This window comes from Toxoplasma gondii, chromosome XII (genome assembly GCF_000006565.2).
Source record: "Toxoplasma gondii ME49 chromosome XII, whole genome shotgun sequence".
NCBI lineage: Eukaryota > Apicomplexa > Conoidasida > Eucoccidiorida > Sarcocystidae > Toxoplasma > Toxoplasma gondii.
Window position 1 is genome coordinate 6722902 of NC_031480.1, and position 18842 is coordinate 6741743.

The 18842-nt window shown below is 51.0% G+C and overlaps 2 protein-coding genes across 2 annotated transcripts; one reads left to right on the forward strand and one right to left on the reverse strand.

Annotated features, from left to right (window-relative positions):
• Positions 1-272: 272 nt before the first annotated feature.
• MIC5 (microneme protein MIC5) lies at positions 273-3086 on the reverse strand. Its single transcript, XM_002370414.1, has 4 exons — positions 2369-3086; positions 1806-1924; positions 1072-1222; positions 273-669 (listed from the first exon to the last, which is right to left on the reverse strand). Exons 1-4 carry the CDS (start codon positions 2601-2603, stop codon positions 629-631), a joined length of 546 nt encoding a protein of 181 aa, XP_002370455.2. The 5' UTR covers positions 2604-3086; the 3' UTR covers positions 273-628.
• Positions 3087-3275: 189 nt separating this feature from the next.
• TGME49_277070 (SWI2/SNF2-containing protein) lies at positions 3276-18809 on the forward strand. Its single transcript, XM_018781763.1, has 15 exons — positions 3276-7122; positions 7588-7689; positions 8666-8980; positions 9663-9743; positions 10590-10654; positions 11341-11401; positions 11884-11991; positions 12558-12617; positions 12874-12972; positions 13586-13773; positions 14447-14594; positions 15392-15661; positions 16369-16422; positions 17390-17509; positions 18088-18809. Exons 1-15 carry the CDS (start codon positions 5641-5643, stop codon positions 18607-18609), a joined length of 3675 nt encoding a protein of 1224 aa, XP_018635173.1. The 5' UTR covers positions 3276-5640; the 3' UTR covers positions 18610-18809.
• Positions 18810-18842: the final 33 nt, after the last annotated feature.

Sequence of the window (18842 nt, forward strand, 5' to 3'; positions counted from 1 at the left end):
GGTTCTGCTGGCCTCCGACGTCACCTCTTTAATTGACTGACAGATCGGCATCCGCACCCGAAACAGCAGATGGTCTCGATCGCTTTTGTAAACACTGATATCAGTTCGCTTCTTCCGAGTCCAAGAGCTGTGTGCATGCGTTTGGATACGGCTTCTCTGCATTCGAAAGCTCTCGTGGGTCCTCGCGTCGGCAGAGCACACTGCCAAGGATACTTATGTCAACCTGTCCACCGCCCTACATAAGGTGCGAAGCAATGGCAGGGCCCCTAAGAGGATTCCAGCGGTTGTCACCACTTTAAAGGGACATTCTTTGTTCGCGCTTCTGATGCTGAGCAAAAAGCTCCAAGAGAATCCTCAGCCATGCAGCGCATCACCTTGACTGTTCTGCATTAGTACCACTAATACACAAAATCAAACTGGCCTCACACCGTCGCCTGATTCTGCCGCTCCAACGACTCTTTGACAACATCTTTCGTGAACATAAACTGCACTACTATTCACATCGATACCGAATGCCACAACCATCGGGCATGTTGCTAATATTAGCCACAAGAACAAATACGTGCTGACAAAGCTCTGCTGCTAGTCAAGGTCCGCGATAACTCGCAAATCGACTGGGGTCGTGCATCTATGCGAGTTTCACCTCGGAGTCGAGCCCAACGACTCCACCTGACAAACAGATAGACAGAATTGATTTTTTACGGTTTGTTCCTACCTGACTGTTCAGTGAGTACAGCTGTGGTTTAACGCGATGCTGCTTATCTGCCGCTTTTTACGTCTACACAGTCTTGGAGAGCTAAAGTGGAGTACGCGACGACACTTGTTAAGTGCTGTGAAGTGGAGGTTCCTTCTGCGGATTTACACGCTTTGTCTGACATACTCGAATGTCGCCTGGTGGTGACGCCAACTAGATCAGCTCGTTATCCGCATGCGCTAAGCACCATTCCTTCGTGTGATCACTTCGACACGCGGATTACACACGAGAAAATATGCTACGTACAATGCACATCCCTTGTGTAGCTGAGAAGCGCAGGTCTTGCAGTACACAACGGTTGATCAAGAAAACCTTACCTGCGGCGAGAATATCGTGGAGTAGTTGGTCCATGTCATGTTCACTGACAGTTTTGGGCAACTCTATCATTGTGACCCCCGTTTCAGTTAGAAACGAAATGGATCCCCCGAGCTCTTCGATTCGCGTGCTAAAACTCTGGGATTTCGCCATCTGTGCAACAATCGAGTAATGGGAAAAAATGAAAATTGCTGAAGACAAAAGTTTCTGCTAAGAAGCCGTGACCGACCAATAGAGTCGAAAGACGCAGTTGCTCGCGCGTCGAGAATAGCTACGCTCATCGACGCCCTTCCCTCCCTTGGATGATTGCCCCTTACCAATTTTCTGTTAAGTGAAACGTCTATGCTAACGTTGGTTTATGCACCCCTCTCGCTTGATCTCTGACTATATTATTGCCCTGTAATGTTAAACAGCTTACAGTTCCGGTGAATAACGCATACTCTAGCTCCCACCTGACACCTGAGACGCTGACCTTTCCTTTTCGATGTAATATCTAACCTCTTACATGCCCATTCAACCTAAGTGATACCCTATAGCCCTGTCCTCCTATGTGTAGTCGATTACGACTGTATCGTCAGGTGTTGGCATTTGTATCCTCCCGCCTATCCACCATGATGTCAGTGTACCCTTGCATATACATCTCATAATAAAGTCAGGGGGAACCCATCACTGCAGACGAGTGGAATTCACATGTCTGTTGTTGACAAATGGGTGGCCGACAAATGATCTGACTCACCTTGCTGAAATTTTTGCTCTCTTGCTTCTCGGTCACCATGAGCCGCGTCATCTCAGGATCGCCTTCATGCTTTGTTTCCTCTACCCCTTCTTTGATTTCCTCTTGGAATTCTTTCATTTCTGAAGTTTACACAGAAACGCCCACTTACACAACTGTCTGGGTGGACCTGCTTTCGTTCGTTTGGTGTGCACATGTGCATCGTCGCAAAGACAGGCAATTCCTCTGACACTGTCCAGCGCTGAACCTCTTTCACGTTGCGCTCTGCACAAGTCGCTTAGGTCATGGAACTACAGATCACGAGAAATACCATGTTTCTCTGCTTGTGAGAATCAGACGCTGCAAGCATAATGGCCGCCTTAGCTTTGCTGCGGAAATGGCGAAAAATCCCATTCAGGCGCACGCTTGCGGAGTCGGGAATAATTGAAGGAATAAAAGAAAATGCATACGTAACTACATGTGCATCCGGGAGTACGTCAGTCTCTGTACATAACGAATACGCACGAGAGCGCATATTTCCAGCGACACGACCAGTTATTACAAGCGCAGATCAAGGCCATGCTCACCAGATTGAGTGGGTGCACCGGGATGTTCTGCCTGTCGATCTGCTGCCTCCATTGGTTCAGATTGACGACCAGCACTTTCTACATCGTTTTGGGTATCCATGGTTCGTCTTCCGGCTTCCATGTGTCTGGAGCGTAAATGCGAGGCTAACGCATCAGCAGAGCCGGTAAGAGCCAGATAGAGGATCACTGTCAGCCCCAGGGACAGTAACGAGCTACGAACAGTAGGTCGCAGCATTGTGACACGACTGTACAAGAACACAGGCTCTCTCTTGCAAACTCTGTGCAGATGAAACTGCGCTTTTGGTTTCACGGTCTCACGAGAAACAGAAACTACATCAAGAACCCACACCAGCACGGAAAGGCCAAACACGTGTCGCAGAAAACAACCCCAAATCATACAGCCTCAAACTCTTCTTCCACATACACCTGCACACCAGACAAATCGATCCGAAAGACAGCGACAGAGAGCATTCGGAGTCACGCCGTCGCGTGTGACGACGTCTTCCCAAGCTACGGTCACTGAATTTTCACACAGTTAGCGTAACGCAAAAGTTAGGACTTTCCGACGTAAATTGAGGAAACGAACTGCAATCACTATGTGATGTTCTGGATCTAAGTTTCTGCGTCTCTCCAGCCTGGCACAGGAGACTACTAGCGGCTCAGAGGGAACTCCAAGGAAAACAAAGAGACGCCCGGATCGGCGTTAGAACAGAAGTACACGCGAAGATGCTCTTGCACAGGGAGCGGACGTCGATGCAAATGCGCTCGACCGGTCAACAGACTGCGTCGAATAACACGTCTCTTTTCGCCAACACCACGGCCTTGATCGAAACGGACGACTGGGGCGTCTCTGAACCTTCCGCGACTTGGAAGGGGTTTTACCAAAACGCACGATGAAGCGGCTCTTGTTCAATGCATTTTTTTCCTTGAATCACCAGGTTACCATAATGACTAATAATGTAGATTGTGAAGCGTACCGCGCGTTGATCCTGCCGCCGGTTGCTCCGCATATACCCGTGAAAATCGGAACGCCGAAACGGGGCTGCGTTTGCGTGCTTGCTACAGAACCGGGACGTCGGAGGCTGAAGATACGAATCTAGATCAGCTGGTACAGAATATAAAGCCCAGTGTCGATAGCAAATGCGTCACAGGGACGAACTGTGTGATTATAGCTTTGCTACGGTTCTACCGCAGCCCATTAATTTTACGGAGTTACACATCGCAGGAGCTATACCTCACACCACAAGCAAGCATTAGTGTCCTCGTCAAGGTTGCGATCATCCGCAGGTGTCAACGTGGTGAGATATGCTGAGCCTCCACTTTCGGTTCCCAGTTGGACATCTGTCCGTTTTAATAGGATTGTATAGACGAACCGAAATTAATTCACCAACGTAAAGGAAAGTGAACGGAACACTTGCTGCAGAAGGTAGTACCGATCCCGTAATTATACAGTCCTTACGTCAAGAGAGTAATCTCATGAGAGGCACACGTAGGGGTGGAAGGGAATGCGGAAATGTCTCTGAGAGCTGTCGTGTGATGTGTACCACAGGTGTTGTTGTCATTTTGTTCCAAGTAGTTCCATATTTTCCGTTCCAGTGGTCTGCAACGCTCCGTCAAGGATCGTGGTCTCCACAACGATGACTACCACTGTGACGCACATGATCACTCGCCTGTCGGTTGCACACAAAAGCAATTGCACACGCATTTACACAGAACTATTTGAGCCTGAGAAAACCATGTTTACCTTCTGTCCGCAACATGGGGTGTGCTTGTGGGTAAACTCTCCAAGAGACACCAAGAGTGTCTTTTATATGAATAGAGGAATCTGACCACCGCCGTTTATAGCAGACATCAACGAAGTGCTCTAAAGAACGAATTGACACTCGCTGTCAAATACATTTCAACTCTCGAAGTTCCTTCGCTGTGTATAGAAATGAAACACCTGTGCGTGTCGTCGTTTTTCTGTTTACCAACGATCGACGTCGCTTCTCAAGAATGTGTCAGACTTGCAGTAGTGAATACACCGCGACCCTTCGTTTAACCCAACATAAATTTCATCTAAAGAACCTAACGTTTTCTCCGAATTTCAGGGCCAACTAGCTTAGTCGGATTCGTTGTTTCCGGCGTGAGGTCTACGGCAGCAGAGGCGCCCAGTCTGTCACATGGGTTCCGGGTGTCTGTACAGTCGTCGCTCCTTGCCACGAATCTTAGACAGCCTAAAATAGAGGAACACTAGGAGACAGTCTGCATGCCATGGCTTTGCTAACAATTCAACCGAAGCGCACGCCACACCGCTTTCTGGATAAGCGAGGGGTCGTGGCAAACAGTTCCAGGCCGACAGCTCACCATCAGCGCATGCACTGCGACATGAGAGGGGGGCATGCACGCGAAAATGCAGAAATGCTAGCAGATTTTCGCGTCTGTAGACCGACTAGAAATTGAATTCGTTCCTTATGACTCCAAGTGTGCTCCTCTTTACGTCTTCGCCAGGGTGAATACCTCTTTTCTTCGAGTACGGCGAACATAGAAGGCGGAACGTCGCCCAGTTGTCTTACCGCGTCGGCGGCTTCTAGTGGTCAAGACATTCTTGACTTTTATCGAACGCGAAAGGGACATCAAGAAGCAGAGGAAGGCTCCCATCTCTCTGCAAATGTTTCTCTTTCCGCTGTGTGTCGCTAAGCGGCATGTGCTGACAGAGTTCCTCTTCGTAAGAAGGCGAGAGGCAGGAAAGTAAAGGGTCGAAGAATGCCTCTGCAGACTCTGAAATCTTCTTCGGCCTGCTAAACACCAATGTCGCGATGCTTTGATCTCGACAGAAGGGACCGGTGAGGCACAGGGCCTCCATGTGCTTCTTTTCTGCGTCCCTCAAATTCGTCAAAATACTCCGATACAGGCGACAGTTTAACTCTCAGAAGTGAAGAGAATGCGAAACAGCCGAATCCGTTCTTCCGTTTCTTCGTCTTTTCGCTTCAGCGGCACTGGGAATTGTCTTTCGGCCGCGGTTTTTCTCCAAACACCATCATGCTTGTAAACCTATATCCGCATTGCTCGTGGGGAGAACTTCTTTACACAGTGAGCCTCTCGTTCTTCGCACACTGAACTGAGGTGTCTCTACACTTCGTTCAGTTTCTCTCGCTTCGTCGCAAACCGCTCCAGCCACCACTCCTCTTTCGGCTTATGTCCTGGATGCTTCCTAGAACCACGGGAACCGACGGGGTCGTCGTTTTTGTAATGGAATCTGGGTCTCCTCTTCATCCGTACACACCTCACAGATGTCCGACTTTGCGCCTTCTCACCCCTCCTCTGCCTCTTCTTCTTTTTCCTCCTCCTTTCCGTCACCCTCGCCTGCCTCTTCTTGCCCATCGGCGTCGTCTCTCTTCTCTTCTGCTTCGTATTGTTCCTCATCTTCGTCTTCTTCAGCCGACTCGATTGCTCCGGGGAGCTTCTACTACTGTTCAAGCGCTCGGGCGAAAACGCAGCGAGAGAGTCGCCTTCTTTCGTTCGCGTCCTCGGCGTCAGCTTCGCTGTCTTCGATGGCTGCACAGCCGGGAGAGGACTCGGTGTTTACCTTTGGAAAACACGCAGGGAAGTCCTTCTCGACAGTCGCGCGGGAAGACAGCAGCTACTGCGCGTGGGCCTTGTCGACGCCGAACCCGTCCGGTTCCCTCCTTCTGTTTGTTGATTTTCTGAAAAGACGTAGAGGGGAGATTCAAGACAAAGCGAAACCCAGTGCATGCATTTATGGGGAAAATGAGAAAAAAGGCTCGCGTCTCTCTCCGGGGCCGCCGGTGCGTGCTGAGGAGCAAGCGGCACAGAGCGCATTTATTCCTCCCTACAAAGGTGGATTAAAGCAGTCTGCTGCCTCACCGCCCCTCTCGTTTTCGTCTTCTTCCCCTCCCTCAGCTGGTTCTCAGTCCTCTTCTGCGCCTGATTCTTCACATTCTTCCTCTTCTCACGCTTCGGTTTCTGCGCCTGCGCCCCGCTCTGCTCCCTATTCTTCTTCGACACCGCCTTCCAACAGACTTCATCGGAGGCCTGCCCACAGGGAAAGCCTCCCTGAATGTGCGGGTGTACGGACACCTCTTGACACGGACGACTGGGACGAGCTTCTCGGACTAGCTCCAACGCCGCAGTCTGCGTCGGCCTTTCTCGCGCCCTCTTCACCTGCTTCCGCATCTTCTTCGTTGTCTTCTTCACTCGCTTTCCCCGTCGCTCCTGCATTGGCACCTGGATCTTCTTCTGGAGGCAATGTGCTTCGTCCTCAGAAACCCTCCACTCTGCTTGCCTCTTCGTCGCATGCTCTCGTCTCTTCGAGTCTGGACTTGTTCGACTGCTTTGCTTTCAGTCCACCTTGTCTGGGCGCACAGCAGAGTTCCTGCTCTTCTCTCAACGCTCAGAAATCCTGCCAGGTCCTGTGCTCTCCTTCACCGTCTCCGACCTCTCTGCCTCGATCTTCTTCCGCTTCTTCTTCTGCTTCTTCTTCCGCTTCTTCTTCTTCTTCCGCTTCTTCTGCTTCTTCCGCCTCTTCTGCTTCTTCTGGTTCTTCCCCTTCTTCTGCTGCTTCGCGCGAACGTCGAGTGACTTTGGATGTCTCTGTCGCGTTCCAGCTGTGTGCGCCCGACGCCTTTCGCATCGTTGCCCAGAAAACTGTCTCGCTGCCTCGGGGACGAAGAGGGCCTGGCCAGGGTGGAAGCAAGACGACAGGCGGCGGCTGGATGACACATCTTCCGAGAGAACTTTGGACTTTCCTCAAGGTAGGTGCAGCGAAGACAGAGGAGTTTCAGTTCGCGTCTCCGCACAGTTGCCACCGAAGCGAGAGAGGCGATGCGTCAGGCGGCGTCAGTGTGCAGCACCGTCTTTGGTTCCGAAGCGCGATCTTCTTGCTGAAGCCCTGCGGTCTCCCCATCCGTCTCCATCTCCATCCACATGTGCATCTGTAGATTTTCGGTTTTTGTACGCACCTTGACGCCCCTCCAGAAGGCGTCTCGTGTCTCTCTGGACTGGAAGAAAAGACGTAAGGTAGACCAGGCGAGACAGGGGCGAGCACAGCGACGTGATGAGTCGACGAAGCCGCATTTGCGGAGACCGCGCGAGCGCTCCAACTGCACTTCCAACTGCACTTCCAACTGCACTTACACTGCGATGCTCGTTCGCGGATCTCTCCATTCCGCGGCGCGTTCCTCGCGTTCGATTGCTTCTCTGCGTGTTTTCGCGCTCAGGCGCTCGGTCCGCTGGACTCCGTGGAAGCTGGCGGACGGTATTCGCAGGCTCTCGCCTTTGCTGCAGAGAAGTACGACATGGTTCTCAAGAGTCTCAACGAGGTACGGCGTTCGCGTTTCAGTGAAAACAACTTGTAGCCTGCACCTGGTCCTGATCGGACGTCCAGCGCCGACCTACAGCCGGCATCGTGTTGTGTCCTATGCGCATTCGACGTCTCTCCACAAGTGCATGCGCCGCACGATGTACAAGCTGTCCGCGTGCGGCAGCAGAGGGGCAGAGGTTTCAGAGTTTGATGGTACGCATGCCCCTGGAAGAGAAGATGTGTAGAACCTGTTTCCCCGTAACAGAGGGAGTTCAAAGAAGTCCCTTCTCAAACCGTTGAACCTGCGACTGGAGCCAAGACTTCGACTAAGACGCTTTCACGCGTGCAGACAGTTCATGTGAGACCTGCGCTCGCCTATGGTGCAACCTGCGAGAGACAAATTGCGTGTCTCTCGCAGGCTGCACCATTAAAAATGCAGCAGCGAATCGTTAACCTGAGTGGCCGCATGACCTAGATACATATAAATATATATTTTTGTATATATATAAATATATATATTTTTGTATATATATAAATATATATATTTTTGTATATATATAAATATATATATTTTTGTATACATATAATTTTGTATATATATATATATATGTATATGGAGAGATTTATAGCAGGAGGCAATTCCGTGAATTGGCAGATCTCCATCCAGTTGAAAATGGCGTGCTTAACGCACAGCTTCGTATGCACACTGACGACCCTAACAGACGTTTCCTTTTCCAGTACCTAATTATACTCTTTTATTCATCCAGATGCTGAGGCATGCAGGCGACGCCCAACACAGTTTCCTTCAGGATCTCAGATGAAGCTGACATTCTTTCGTTTTTACATGGTGTTTTATTGATTTGCTTCACGAAGCGTGGTGGCCCATGGTCCCCAAGCCAGACTCGACGCTTTCAAGAACGAAGCTGTCGTCGCCGCGGCGTCGCCTTCGGTTTCCATTTTCTCCCCGGGGGGCTTCTTGCTTCTTTGTTTCGCAGTGCTTCATATTCACCGATTTGTTCCCGCTACCGCCGTTCGTGCTCCGCTCGTTTCGCGCCTTTATGGCCTTTGCAACGCCCCAGCGCCTGCCGCGAAAGACGGCATTGATTCTCCTCCACGAAACGTCGCCGTCGACGAAGCGCAGACTCGCGACCCTCGCGTCGCCTGCGCCGGCTGTCCAGGCAGTTGCATGCGCAGACAGTGGCGAGGAGACAGAGAACGGCGGAAAGGCGAAGGGAGGAGACACCGGAGAGACAGAAGGAAGCGAGCAGGAGAGAGAGACGGCGCTGATAAAGGAGCTGAAGCCATTCCAGGTGCGTCCACGAAGATCACGAAGGTTCAGGGAGAACATGATTCGGGAGAAAGGTATGAACTTCATTTTGCGTGTGGACGCTTGTTAGATGTCTCCCGCGTTTGGACGAGAGGCGGACGTCATCCCTTTTATGCTGGGGGGAATCAGCGAGGGTTCACTCACATCCCGTCGAGACATTCGGGCATAGTTGAGGCTTCAACGAATGCGTTTTCGTCCTGTTCTTTTCTTCACATTTCAGTCGTCTCGCTCGGCTCGGGAGAAGCAGTGCTCGCGGCTTCGGGGCTTCCTGTTCCTCCACGTTGTTTGCTGGTATTTTTATGTAGCGCTGTCTTCACTTCTCTCAGTCGAGTCCTGTCGCCTTCGTCAGACGCATGCATGCATGCATGCATGTGCTTCTCGGTCAATCGCGCTGGTCGCTTTCACCCGTGTTGCTCCTGCTGTCTCTGGGGGATTCGACCGTTTCCGTCGCGTTCTCAGTTTCATGGTGTTCTTCTCTGGAACCTTTGGTTTTCCTCCTCTTTTACTCCGGCCTCCGTTTTGGTGGCGACTGTCCTTGCTCTGAGTTTGCCTTCTCTGCGCTGGCCTTCGGTCGCCTACGTCTCTGCCTGTGTCTCGCGCATTCTTCTTCGCGTCTCGGCCACTGTTTCGGCTTCCTCCTCCCCCTTTGCACTTGCTGGCCGCAGCTCGAGGGCTATCGCTTCGGCATCCAGAGGAACGGCCGCGTCCTGGTGGGCGACGAGATGGGACTCGGCAAAACTCTGCAGGTAATTGCTCTTTTCTGCTTTTCCCGATTTGTCCGGTGGTCCAGTTTCTTCTTCCGGTTCTTAGGCTGAGTCTGCGTGACGTCGGGGAACTCGCTGTGTCTTTGCGCATGCGTCTAGATTTGTCCACGGTGTCTTCGCGTTTCCGCCACTCTGGGGCATTGTCCCTTGCTGCCGCGCCTCCAGGGGCAACGGTGCCGCATCGGAACTGTATGGACAAACGTTCGTGTAGCGTCTGCTGTGTGTCGACTCGACGAGAAGACCGGAATTGCCTCTCCGTCTCTCGCCTGCTTTGCCTCCTCCTCGCTCTGTCGCCTCGCGCGCTGCTTTGGTTCGCCTGCGGTCTGCATGTCTTGTGCGTGTCATGGGGGTCTGTCGCTTCCACCGCGGTCGAAGCCGCTGCGTCTCTCCCTCCTTCTCTCTCGCCTTGCTGGTTCCGAATCAGAAGCCAGGAATCGTTTCGCCGTCCCGCTGCTGTCGTTTTTTAGTGTCGTTTGTGCTCTCGCTCTGGGAGGCTTTTCTCCGGGGGGGACTCTACGAGAAGAGCTTTGTACTGCATGTTCGTACGACGGCCTCCTGATGCTCAATCTGTTGCGTGTCTGGCGGTTCTTTGAGAGCCTGTGGCCAGAGGAAATGCCTTCCAACGAACACAACAGAGCGAATATTTGAGTCGAGTACGCTGGCTCTTTCGCGTTGGTAAACGACAGCTGTGTGTCCATGAGAAATGCGCTTTTTCGCCTCACACTGGGTCCATATTTGGATTCGCTTCAACACGCGTCAAGCGACTGCTTCCGCGTTTCGGCTTATACTCGGGTACGTTTTCTCGCGCTTTCTCTTTGCCGTTCGCAGGCGCTCGCCATCGCAGCCTTCTACCACAAAGAGTGGCCGTTCCTGGTCATCTGTCCATCGTCCATGTAGGTCGCTTCCTTTTATCCCTCGCTTCCGTTTCCTCTTGGCTGTCCCGACCTCTGTTGCCTTTTTCTTCTCCTCTCTCTTCTCTCTGTTCTCTCGCTTCTCTCTCTTCTCTTCTTCCGTGCGTCCTCCCGTTTCTGCCTCCTTCTGTGTCCTTCCTTCTCTCTCGTCCGTTGGCTTCTCTCTTTTGTCTCTGCCGGGGTGTGGGATATCGGTTGCATGCGTTCTGTCTCCCCGCAGACGGCTTACGGGTGAGCTCTCAGGTTGGAGAAAACGCGTTTGTCGCTTTCAACTCCCGGATCTCCTCTTCTTCCTCTGCGCATGCGTCGTCTCTCTCGCACGGCTGTGTCTGGTCGTGGGCGCAGAAAAACCTTTTGCATGCAGACACGTCCCCGATTCTCTGCGAGGCCAACATACAGAGGGCTTCGCGTCGGTTCATGTGGAACAGTCCTGACGATGCCATGTGATGCTGCCGATTGGTGTAGGCATAGGTGCTTGCATGCACGGATTTAAGCTTTACTCAATGTTTCAAAGTCAAGCAAGCACGAAAAGATGCGTAGTATCATATTTCGTATGAATAAAATCTGCGCTTTTCTCCGATATCCACCAGTGCGCATGCACGAGCGTGTGGCTTCGACTATTTAGGGGACGATTCCTCTCATGTTTGTTTCCTGCATGCGCTTCCTAGCCGCTTCCAGTGGCGCGACCAGGCTCTTCGATGGCTCTCGGAGCTCCTCGTCCTCGACGAGGTAAATTGCACACCTATCTTCATTGGCATTTATGAATCAATAGATCTTCATCCATCTCCCTGTACACCCTAACAGTACATATCCCTATATATATATATATATATTGTTGTATCTGAACGGTAGGCCTCTTCAATGCTTTGTATGTTTTTGAACCTGCGAGAACATAGGCGCATGCTTGTCTCGATGGAGAGGAAGAGCAGCAAAAAAAACTCTGTGGAGTCGAGAAGAAATGTGCAGCACCCGGGTGGCGGTGTGGGGTTTGCCGACACGACAGAGCAATGGCGAAGGGACGCACCTCACCACGGTCGTCTGTCCCCACAGATGTGGACGCTGCAGATAAATACGAGATCCACCTGTGCATGCGTCTCTGGAGATACACCGGCTGCATGCGTTTCTGTGTCCTACCTTGCGTATGCGAAGATGCCTCACACTTTTAGATATGTTTGCAGACATGTGGGTATGCATGTGGACTGCGGCTTCAGATCTGTCTGGTCAAGTCAGGGAGGGCAGAGATTCCTGGCCGGACGAAGATGGTCATCATTTCCTACGACATGATTACGAAGCAAAAGAAGTTCATGGTTCCTTACCAGGCAAGCCTTCTCTGGAAGAAAGTCACAGACGCGATGCGACAGCCAAGACGGATCTGCGAGCGCCGCGGACGCGACCTTGGAAAATGAAGACACAAAAAGAGCGGATCCACTCAGAACAATGCAGAAAACGACCTCGAAGTTCAGGCTGACACAGCCGCAGCCGACTTGTCGCCTAACAGATGCACAGGTTATATGCTCGCGGTCCCGGGTGATTGCTCAGTTGCCTTTCGCGAATTGGGGTGTTGCTTGTTTTCGTTCCTACTTCCTCTGCTTCAGATGCGTTGACATCTTGCTACGTCACCGGTCTCTCTCCAACTCTGGTCTTTTTTTTTCAAACTGTGGGGTCTCTGCCTCTTTTCTGCTCGTGCACCCGTCGCTGACGCACCCGGTTCTGCCTTTCCTTCGTCGCTTTTTTCTTGTGTTCTTCGCCGCGTAAACAAGTCTTCGCGAGCGTGTCAACATCCGAGGGTCTACCGCGTTCACGGCGTACCTGCTCGCAGACTGAAGGAAGTTGCTGATCTCGCTTTTCTCGAGTTTCCCGGTCCTCTCTGTCGTTGGGTCTCCAGGTGGTCATCTGCGACGAATCGCACTACCTGAAAAACTTCCAAGCCAAACGAACGCAAGCGGTGAGACTGCGAGACTGCCTCTCCATGTTTCCCTTCGGGTTTCTCCACGCTGTTCCGACCCTTTCGTCGCCATCTCGCGTTGTCCTCCCGTCACCTTCGTCTCCTGCTTTCTCGGCTGCTTTCTCGGCTGCTTTTCTCGGCTGCTTCATCGGCTATTCTGTCTGCCCAGGCTGTTTGCGTCTGCCGTCTTCTCCCCTCCACCTCGAGCGCGGTGTCTGTCCTGCGACTGCTTTGGGACTCGCGTATCTGTCTCCAGATTTGCCCGCTGCTGAAAAACGCGAAACGCGCGATTCTCCTCTCTGGAACGCCTGCGCTGAACAGGCCAGTTGAGTTGTTTCAGCAATTCGACGCGTTGGTGAGCCCCAGAGGCGAACGCTCCGACAAACCACTGCATGCCTCACTTCTCTCGCAAACAGAACGGTCGCTGATCTCACCGCCTCCGGATGACTCGTCGTCTGTCTCCTGTGTCTGTCTATCCTCTCCCGCAAGCAGCAACGATGTCGTGGACGTCGATCCTGGCACAAAGACGCATACACACACACAAACTTACAGATCTATACTTCTTCCTTACTGCTACACACAGGACCATGTACATACACCTCTTCAAGGATCCATAAGTGGATATCCATACATTTATATATATATATATATAAAGAGAGAGAGAAAAAAAGACCTATATTCACTCGTATACCGACATATGGTCGCGTTGTTTTTGTCAGCCCCTTTATATGGAGAATACTCGAAGTGTGCATATTAATGCGTGCATGTATATACATGTATAGAATCAAACATATGTATATACATATATATATATATATATATATATATATTTATAGTTGTCGTTTGTCGTTTTGTCAACTCCTATCTATGAAAACAGATTCGTAGTATATATATATATATATACATGTATACAAGCATATATGTACACACACACACGCATACTTGACTCTTTGCTTTCTCTGTGTCAGCTTCCGGACCTGTGCACGTATCGCGAGTTTGCGGATCGCTACAGCGTGCAAGTTTGGAATCCTTTCACTCGCCATTTTGAGTACGAGGGGCATCAACACCCAGAAGAACTGCACCTTCTTCTCAAGCATACCGTCATGATCAGGCGCCTGAAGGAACAAGTGCACTCCGAGCTTCCTGAGAAAATCAGGTTTGTATGCAGCCTTTGAAACGCACTCTTCCATCTCTTTCCGCTTCTTGTCCCTGTCGATCTATCCACCTCTCGATCTGTCGATGTCTGTCTATGTATCAATGAAGCTATCTATCCATGGCAATATCGATAGCTATCCATCTATATCTACCTATCTGTCTATCTATATGTATGTCTATATCTACATGTCTGTGTCTATATCGATATCTATCTATATTCATGGTTTAGCGGCCTGTGAGCTCTTGGTCTATACTTGGCCATATATGTATGTATATATATATATATATATATGTATGAAGATACATACATAGATACATACATCTGAGTCTGCGTGCACGTTCATTGTTTGGGGAAACTGAAGCGCTCTTCAGTTTGCGTTGTATATCGTGGACGCTGCTTTTAATTTGGGTAATGGAACTGAGTGGCGACGCGTTTCTCATAAAGCAGGCCTGCATGCAAGCCTCTACAATGTATAAGTGTCTCCGTGTAGTCGACGTCTCAACGCATCTGACTCTCTACATGCTGCATTTTGACTAAAGACTTCCACTCTACTTCTCCTCATGTATGTACACAAATATATATATATATAGATATAGATATACGTGTACATATGTATATGCCTGAGTAGATGGAGTTCTGCATGCACAGTGGAAAGAGTGTTTCGGCTGTGCAGGTCACGAGTCCCGATTGAGATTCCTGCAAAAGAGTTGAAAGCAATCCGAGAGAAGTTGGCGGAGCTCGAAGCGGAAGGCCAGCCGGAGTCGATTCTGAACGCCGACGGCGCAGGGGGGGTGGAACGCGCTTCAGACGGTCTCGGCCATGTACGAAAGATTCTCAACAATGCCCCACTCATGTGCATTCATGCATGTGTACACACTTACATATGCATATACATACATACAATTACATATATATATATATATATAAATATATATATATATATATATGCATGTGTCCACGCACATACATACATACATACATACATACATGGACATATGTATGCATATCTATATCTATATCTATATATGTATCTATCTATCTATCTCTCTCTCTATATATATAGGGAGATATGCGTTGGTCAATACTGTTTATCTATACCCAAGACGGATAGCTTTTGATCTGTTCTGTCACGCGTCTTTGTCAGCAGCAACGAGTGTCTGTTTTCTGGAACGTTTAGATGCATGCGGAGCTTCGAAGGGGCATGTGGAAGAGAGGACTGGATTTCTTTCTGTCCAGAGGATGGAACAACCCAACTGCCAACAGCTCGTTTCGTCCCTGTCGAGAGTGCACAGCCCCACAGTCGATTGCAAACAGTGAAACTTCGCAATGCGCTTTTTGAGGAAGAAGTGCCAGTGAACACAGAGCAGATGCCCAGACACAAAGATGCGCTCACGATGACGCCTCGGCATAGGATCCACCCTCGTCTCTGTCGCCGTATCCCTTTTGACTTCGATCTCTCCTTCTTTGTGTCTGTTGGTCCTTGTTCTCGTCTGTCGCGGGTCGCGTTGCTCGCTCTCCCATGTTGATTTTCTCCTCTTTTTTCTCAATGGTCTTCACCTCTCTGTTTCGTCCTCGTCGACTCGCTTCTTCGCTCTCGTGGTTGTGTGCCGGCGTTCAGCGCAGCTCATCTTCTCCCCTGGTGACGGAGTTGTTTACTCTCACGGGTCTGGCGAAGCGAGCAGGCGTCTGCGAGTTTCTGTCTTACCTTTTCAAAGGCGGAGACGGTGGGATGAAAGTGATTGTCTTTGCACACCACCGCGCAGTGCTGGACTACATCGAGGAATTTCTGCAGGCCGAAGCGAAACGAACAATCCGAATCGATGGACGCACTCCGCAGGACAAACGCGAGCAGCTCGTGAAAGAGTTCCAGACTTCTCCTTCTTGCCAGGCAAGTTAAACGAGTCCAAGCTCTGTGCTGCAAGGCCGCTGGTCAAGGACCCTAAAACGCGTTCAAACAGAAACGCCTCGTTGGACGACACAACGCAAAAGCAATCCATGCACTTGCGAGGCAAGCCTTAGACAATACGCGAAACCGCCCACACTCAGGTCCTGTGACGCCTGGTGGAAGGACATGTTTCAAGTCTTCGAAACGCACTCAGAGAAGTATTTTACGCCGCCGGATGACTGCGCCGACAGACCGACATCGTGGCCTGCATGTGTGCATGAAGATGCACATGTGATGTTCGGAACGCAAAAAGCTGGAGACGGATGTTTCGCATTTCTGTCTCGTCAATCCACGACTGCACAGATCGATACGATAGGTGTTCACGCATGTGTGGGGTGGAGGTCGAAAGACGAATTATCGTAAAGTCAGCGACGCGATTTCCATCTGCATACACGTACAGTTACTCAAGAGCAAGGACCTCGATTTAGGGTATCGATCGAAGATTGAACTCGAAGGATAAGTCGGAGACAGATTGGCTTGGTGCCTGTTGAGACGCGGAAGGGGACCATGTCCTTGAGCGCGAGCGCTGTCGTTTCTGTCGCGGTTTCGCGCTCAACCACTGGTTGCATCTTTCTCTCTGCTCAGTTGAGTGTACACCAAATCGATGTGCATATGCATGCAAAAGGCATTTCCCTGTGCTCATTCGTCAGGTCGCGCTTCTCTCCATCACGGCATGCGGTCACGGCCTCAACCTGACTGCTGCGGTAAGTCGAAACGCGTCGTGGAGCGAGCATGCTTCTTTAGGCTTTTTCAAACTCATGCAGGTCGGCTTCTGACTAGCGAATCGACGAGCAGACGCGCGCGAAGAATAGCCAGTGAAGACGTTCTTCACGAGAAATCGAAACAAAACCCATGTGCGAGCAGAACCAGGCAACCTTGGTCTCCGCAGAGGTATTCGCTATCGAAATAACGGACTCGAAAGATGGAGTCTAGAACGTCACTCCATGCTGAAAGTCTCTCGCGTATAAAACCAAGTAACCAAGGATCACCTGTCTGCGCGGATGGACACAAAGGATGCCTGTACAGTGTTCTCGCGCCGCGACACCGAGAGGATCCTTGGACAGGGTCTCGCATGCATCAAGGACAAGTGGAGGCTGCGGGATAAATCAAAGGGGGTGTCGATGACGCAGCCGTCAAAGAAAAAAAACTCGAGAGAGCTTCTTTCTGCCACTCAACAATGTGTACATACACACGAAAAAGACTTTCCAGATATCAGCTTGCACCCCAAGTGAAGACCATGTCAAGAACGTCAAGCCCACCGGTGACACAACATTCTCCCGAAGGCTGCAGCGCAGACTAGGCCGAACGCCTCTCCGGTCGAGTCCTTCCACTCTCGAGTGCGAGCAGCGCTTTCCACGTCATGTTTGAGTTTCTCATGCAACGCGCGAAACACAGCTGGCTGTGTATTCCATGCCCTTTCTTCTTCTGTTGACTCCGTTGTCTCGCTGCGCTCTGAAGGCGATCCGCTCTCACTCGAGCTTTGCTTCGTTCTCCAGGATCATCGCAGTGCATGCAAGTCAGTTCGTCGCATGCGCGCTCTTCGTATTGCATGCACACTCGTTTGAAGGCTTGTGCGGTCCCTTCACTGCATGCATGCGTTCGCCGCGTCCCGCGTTGAGAGGTGCATGCCAACGACGTTTCTGCGGAGACTGCATTTTTTTTCGCTTGCAGGGAACGGTGGTTTTCGCAGAGTTGTACTGGGTGCCGGGGCAGATGATTCAGGCGGAAGATCGTTCGCATCGAATCGGCACTGAGTTCTCTTCCGTCCAGATTCACTATCTCATTGCCGAGGTGAGAGACGGAACAACCAGCGAAGAGAACGGTGATGCAGCTGACAGAGAGAGACCAAGAAGCAGCCAGAAAAGAAGAAGCGAACGGGAGACCTAGAAAAAGAAACTCGACACACCTGCACTGCTTAGCTTTTGCTTTCAACGTTTCCTGGATTGCAGTTCTGTCTTTGCGTCCGGAGTCTCAGCTCACCACGTGACGGCCCAGTCGCGAGCGTCAAGCGGGAAAAGGAGTGCGTCCTCGGATGCTCCACTGTGGACGCCAGTTCGCCGTCCCTTACATTTTCAGCAGGGTCGAAGACCCCTTGAGCTTCTCTTCTTCATACATCGATACATGTTTGCACAATACTTGTATGCATATATATATATATATATATATATATATGCACCTGCACGCGCGTGCATGCATGCATGTGTTTGTGCGTATATCTATGATATATATATATATATATATATATATGATTGTATTTGTGTGTGTGTGTGCCGAGTTGCATGCGTCCGTGAGTTTGTACATGTGATTGCGTCGCCAGTGCCTTTTTGTAGGTTTTCATGTTTCCCTTTGTGGCTTTGTTTCTTCTGCAGGGCACTCTGGACGAAACTGTGTTTCGCATTCTCCAGCGAAAGTGGCGTCTGATGACATCCACGCTCGACGGCGAGCAGCAACAACTCGCGCTCAGTGCTCCCCACCCGACTGTCCCCTCCTTCTCTGCTTCGTTGTCTGCTTCTGATTCTTCTTCTCTTCCGTTCGACAAGTATTTGGCACAAATCGCCAAAGACGAAGAGACACCTCCGGGTCGCGGCTTCTCGGCGGAGAGGGCGAGTGCGACAGAGCGGAGAACTGCGCATCGCGCGCAGGTCCGCGGTGAGAACAGCAGAGACGGCGGTCGGCAGTCCAGCCTCGCGCGCTTTCTGCAGCGCGCCGACGGCAAACGCGAGAACCCAGGAGAGGAGCGAAAGCGCGGGGAAAAAGAACCGCGCAGCGGGAGTTTGGACCGCAGAGAACCGAAGCGCACACACCGAGCCGACCAGACAGAGGCGCTCTGCAAGAAGGGCAGAGACACTCACGTCGAGGAAACCAGCGACTTCGAACTGGTCGTCGACTAGCGGACCGGGCAGCCTCGTCGACAGTACAGACATTTGAGAAAGCAAAGAAGAAAACAGCATGTTTCGCCAGAAGGCGCTGTCGAGACCGTGTGACAGGCGAAGAGAGACAAATGAGGACCTTGTCCTTTTTGGGATACACGTGTCCACCCGTCACCTGTACATTCATGTACAGAGGTTCTTGTTTTCTCTGCTGCTCTCCCTATGCATATATATATATATATATATATATATAT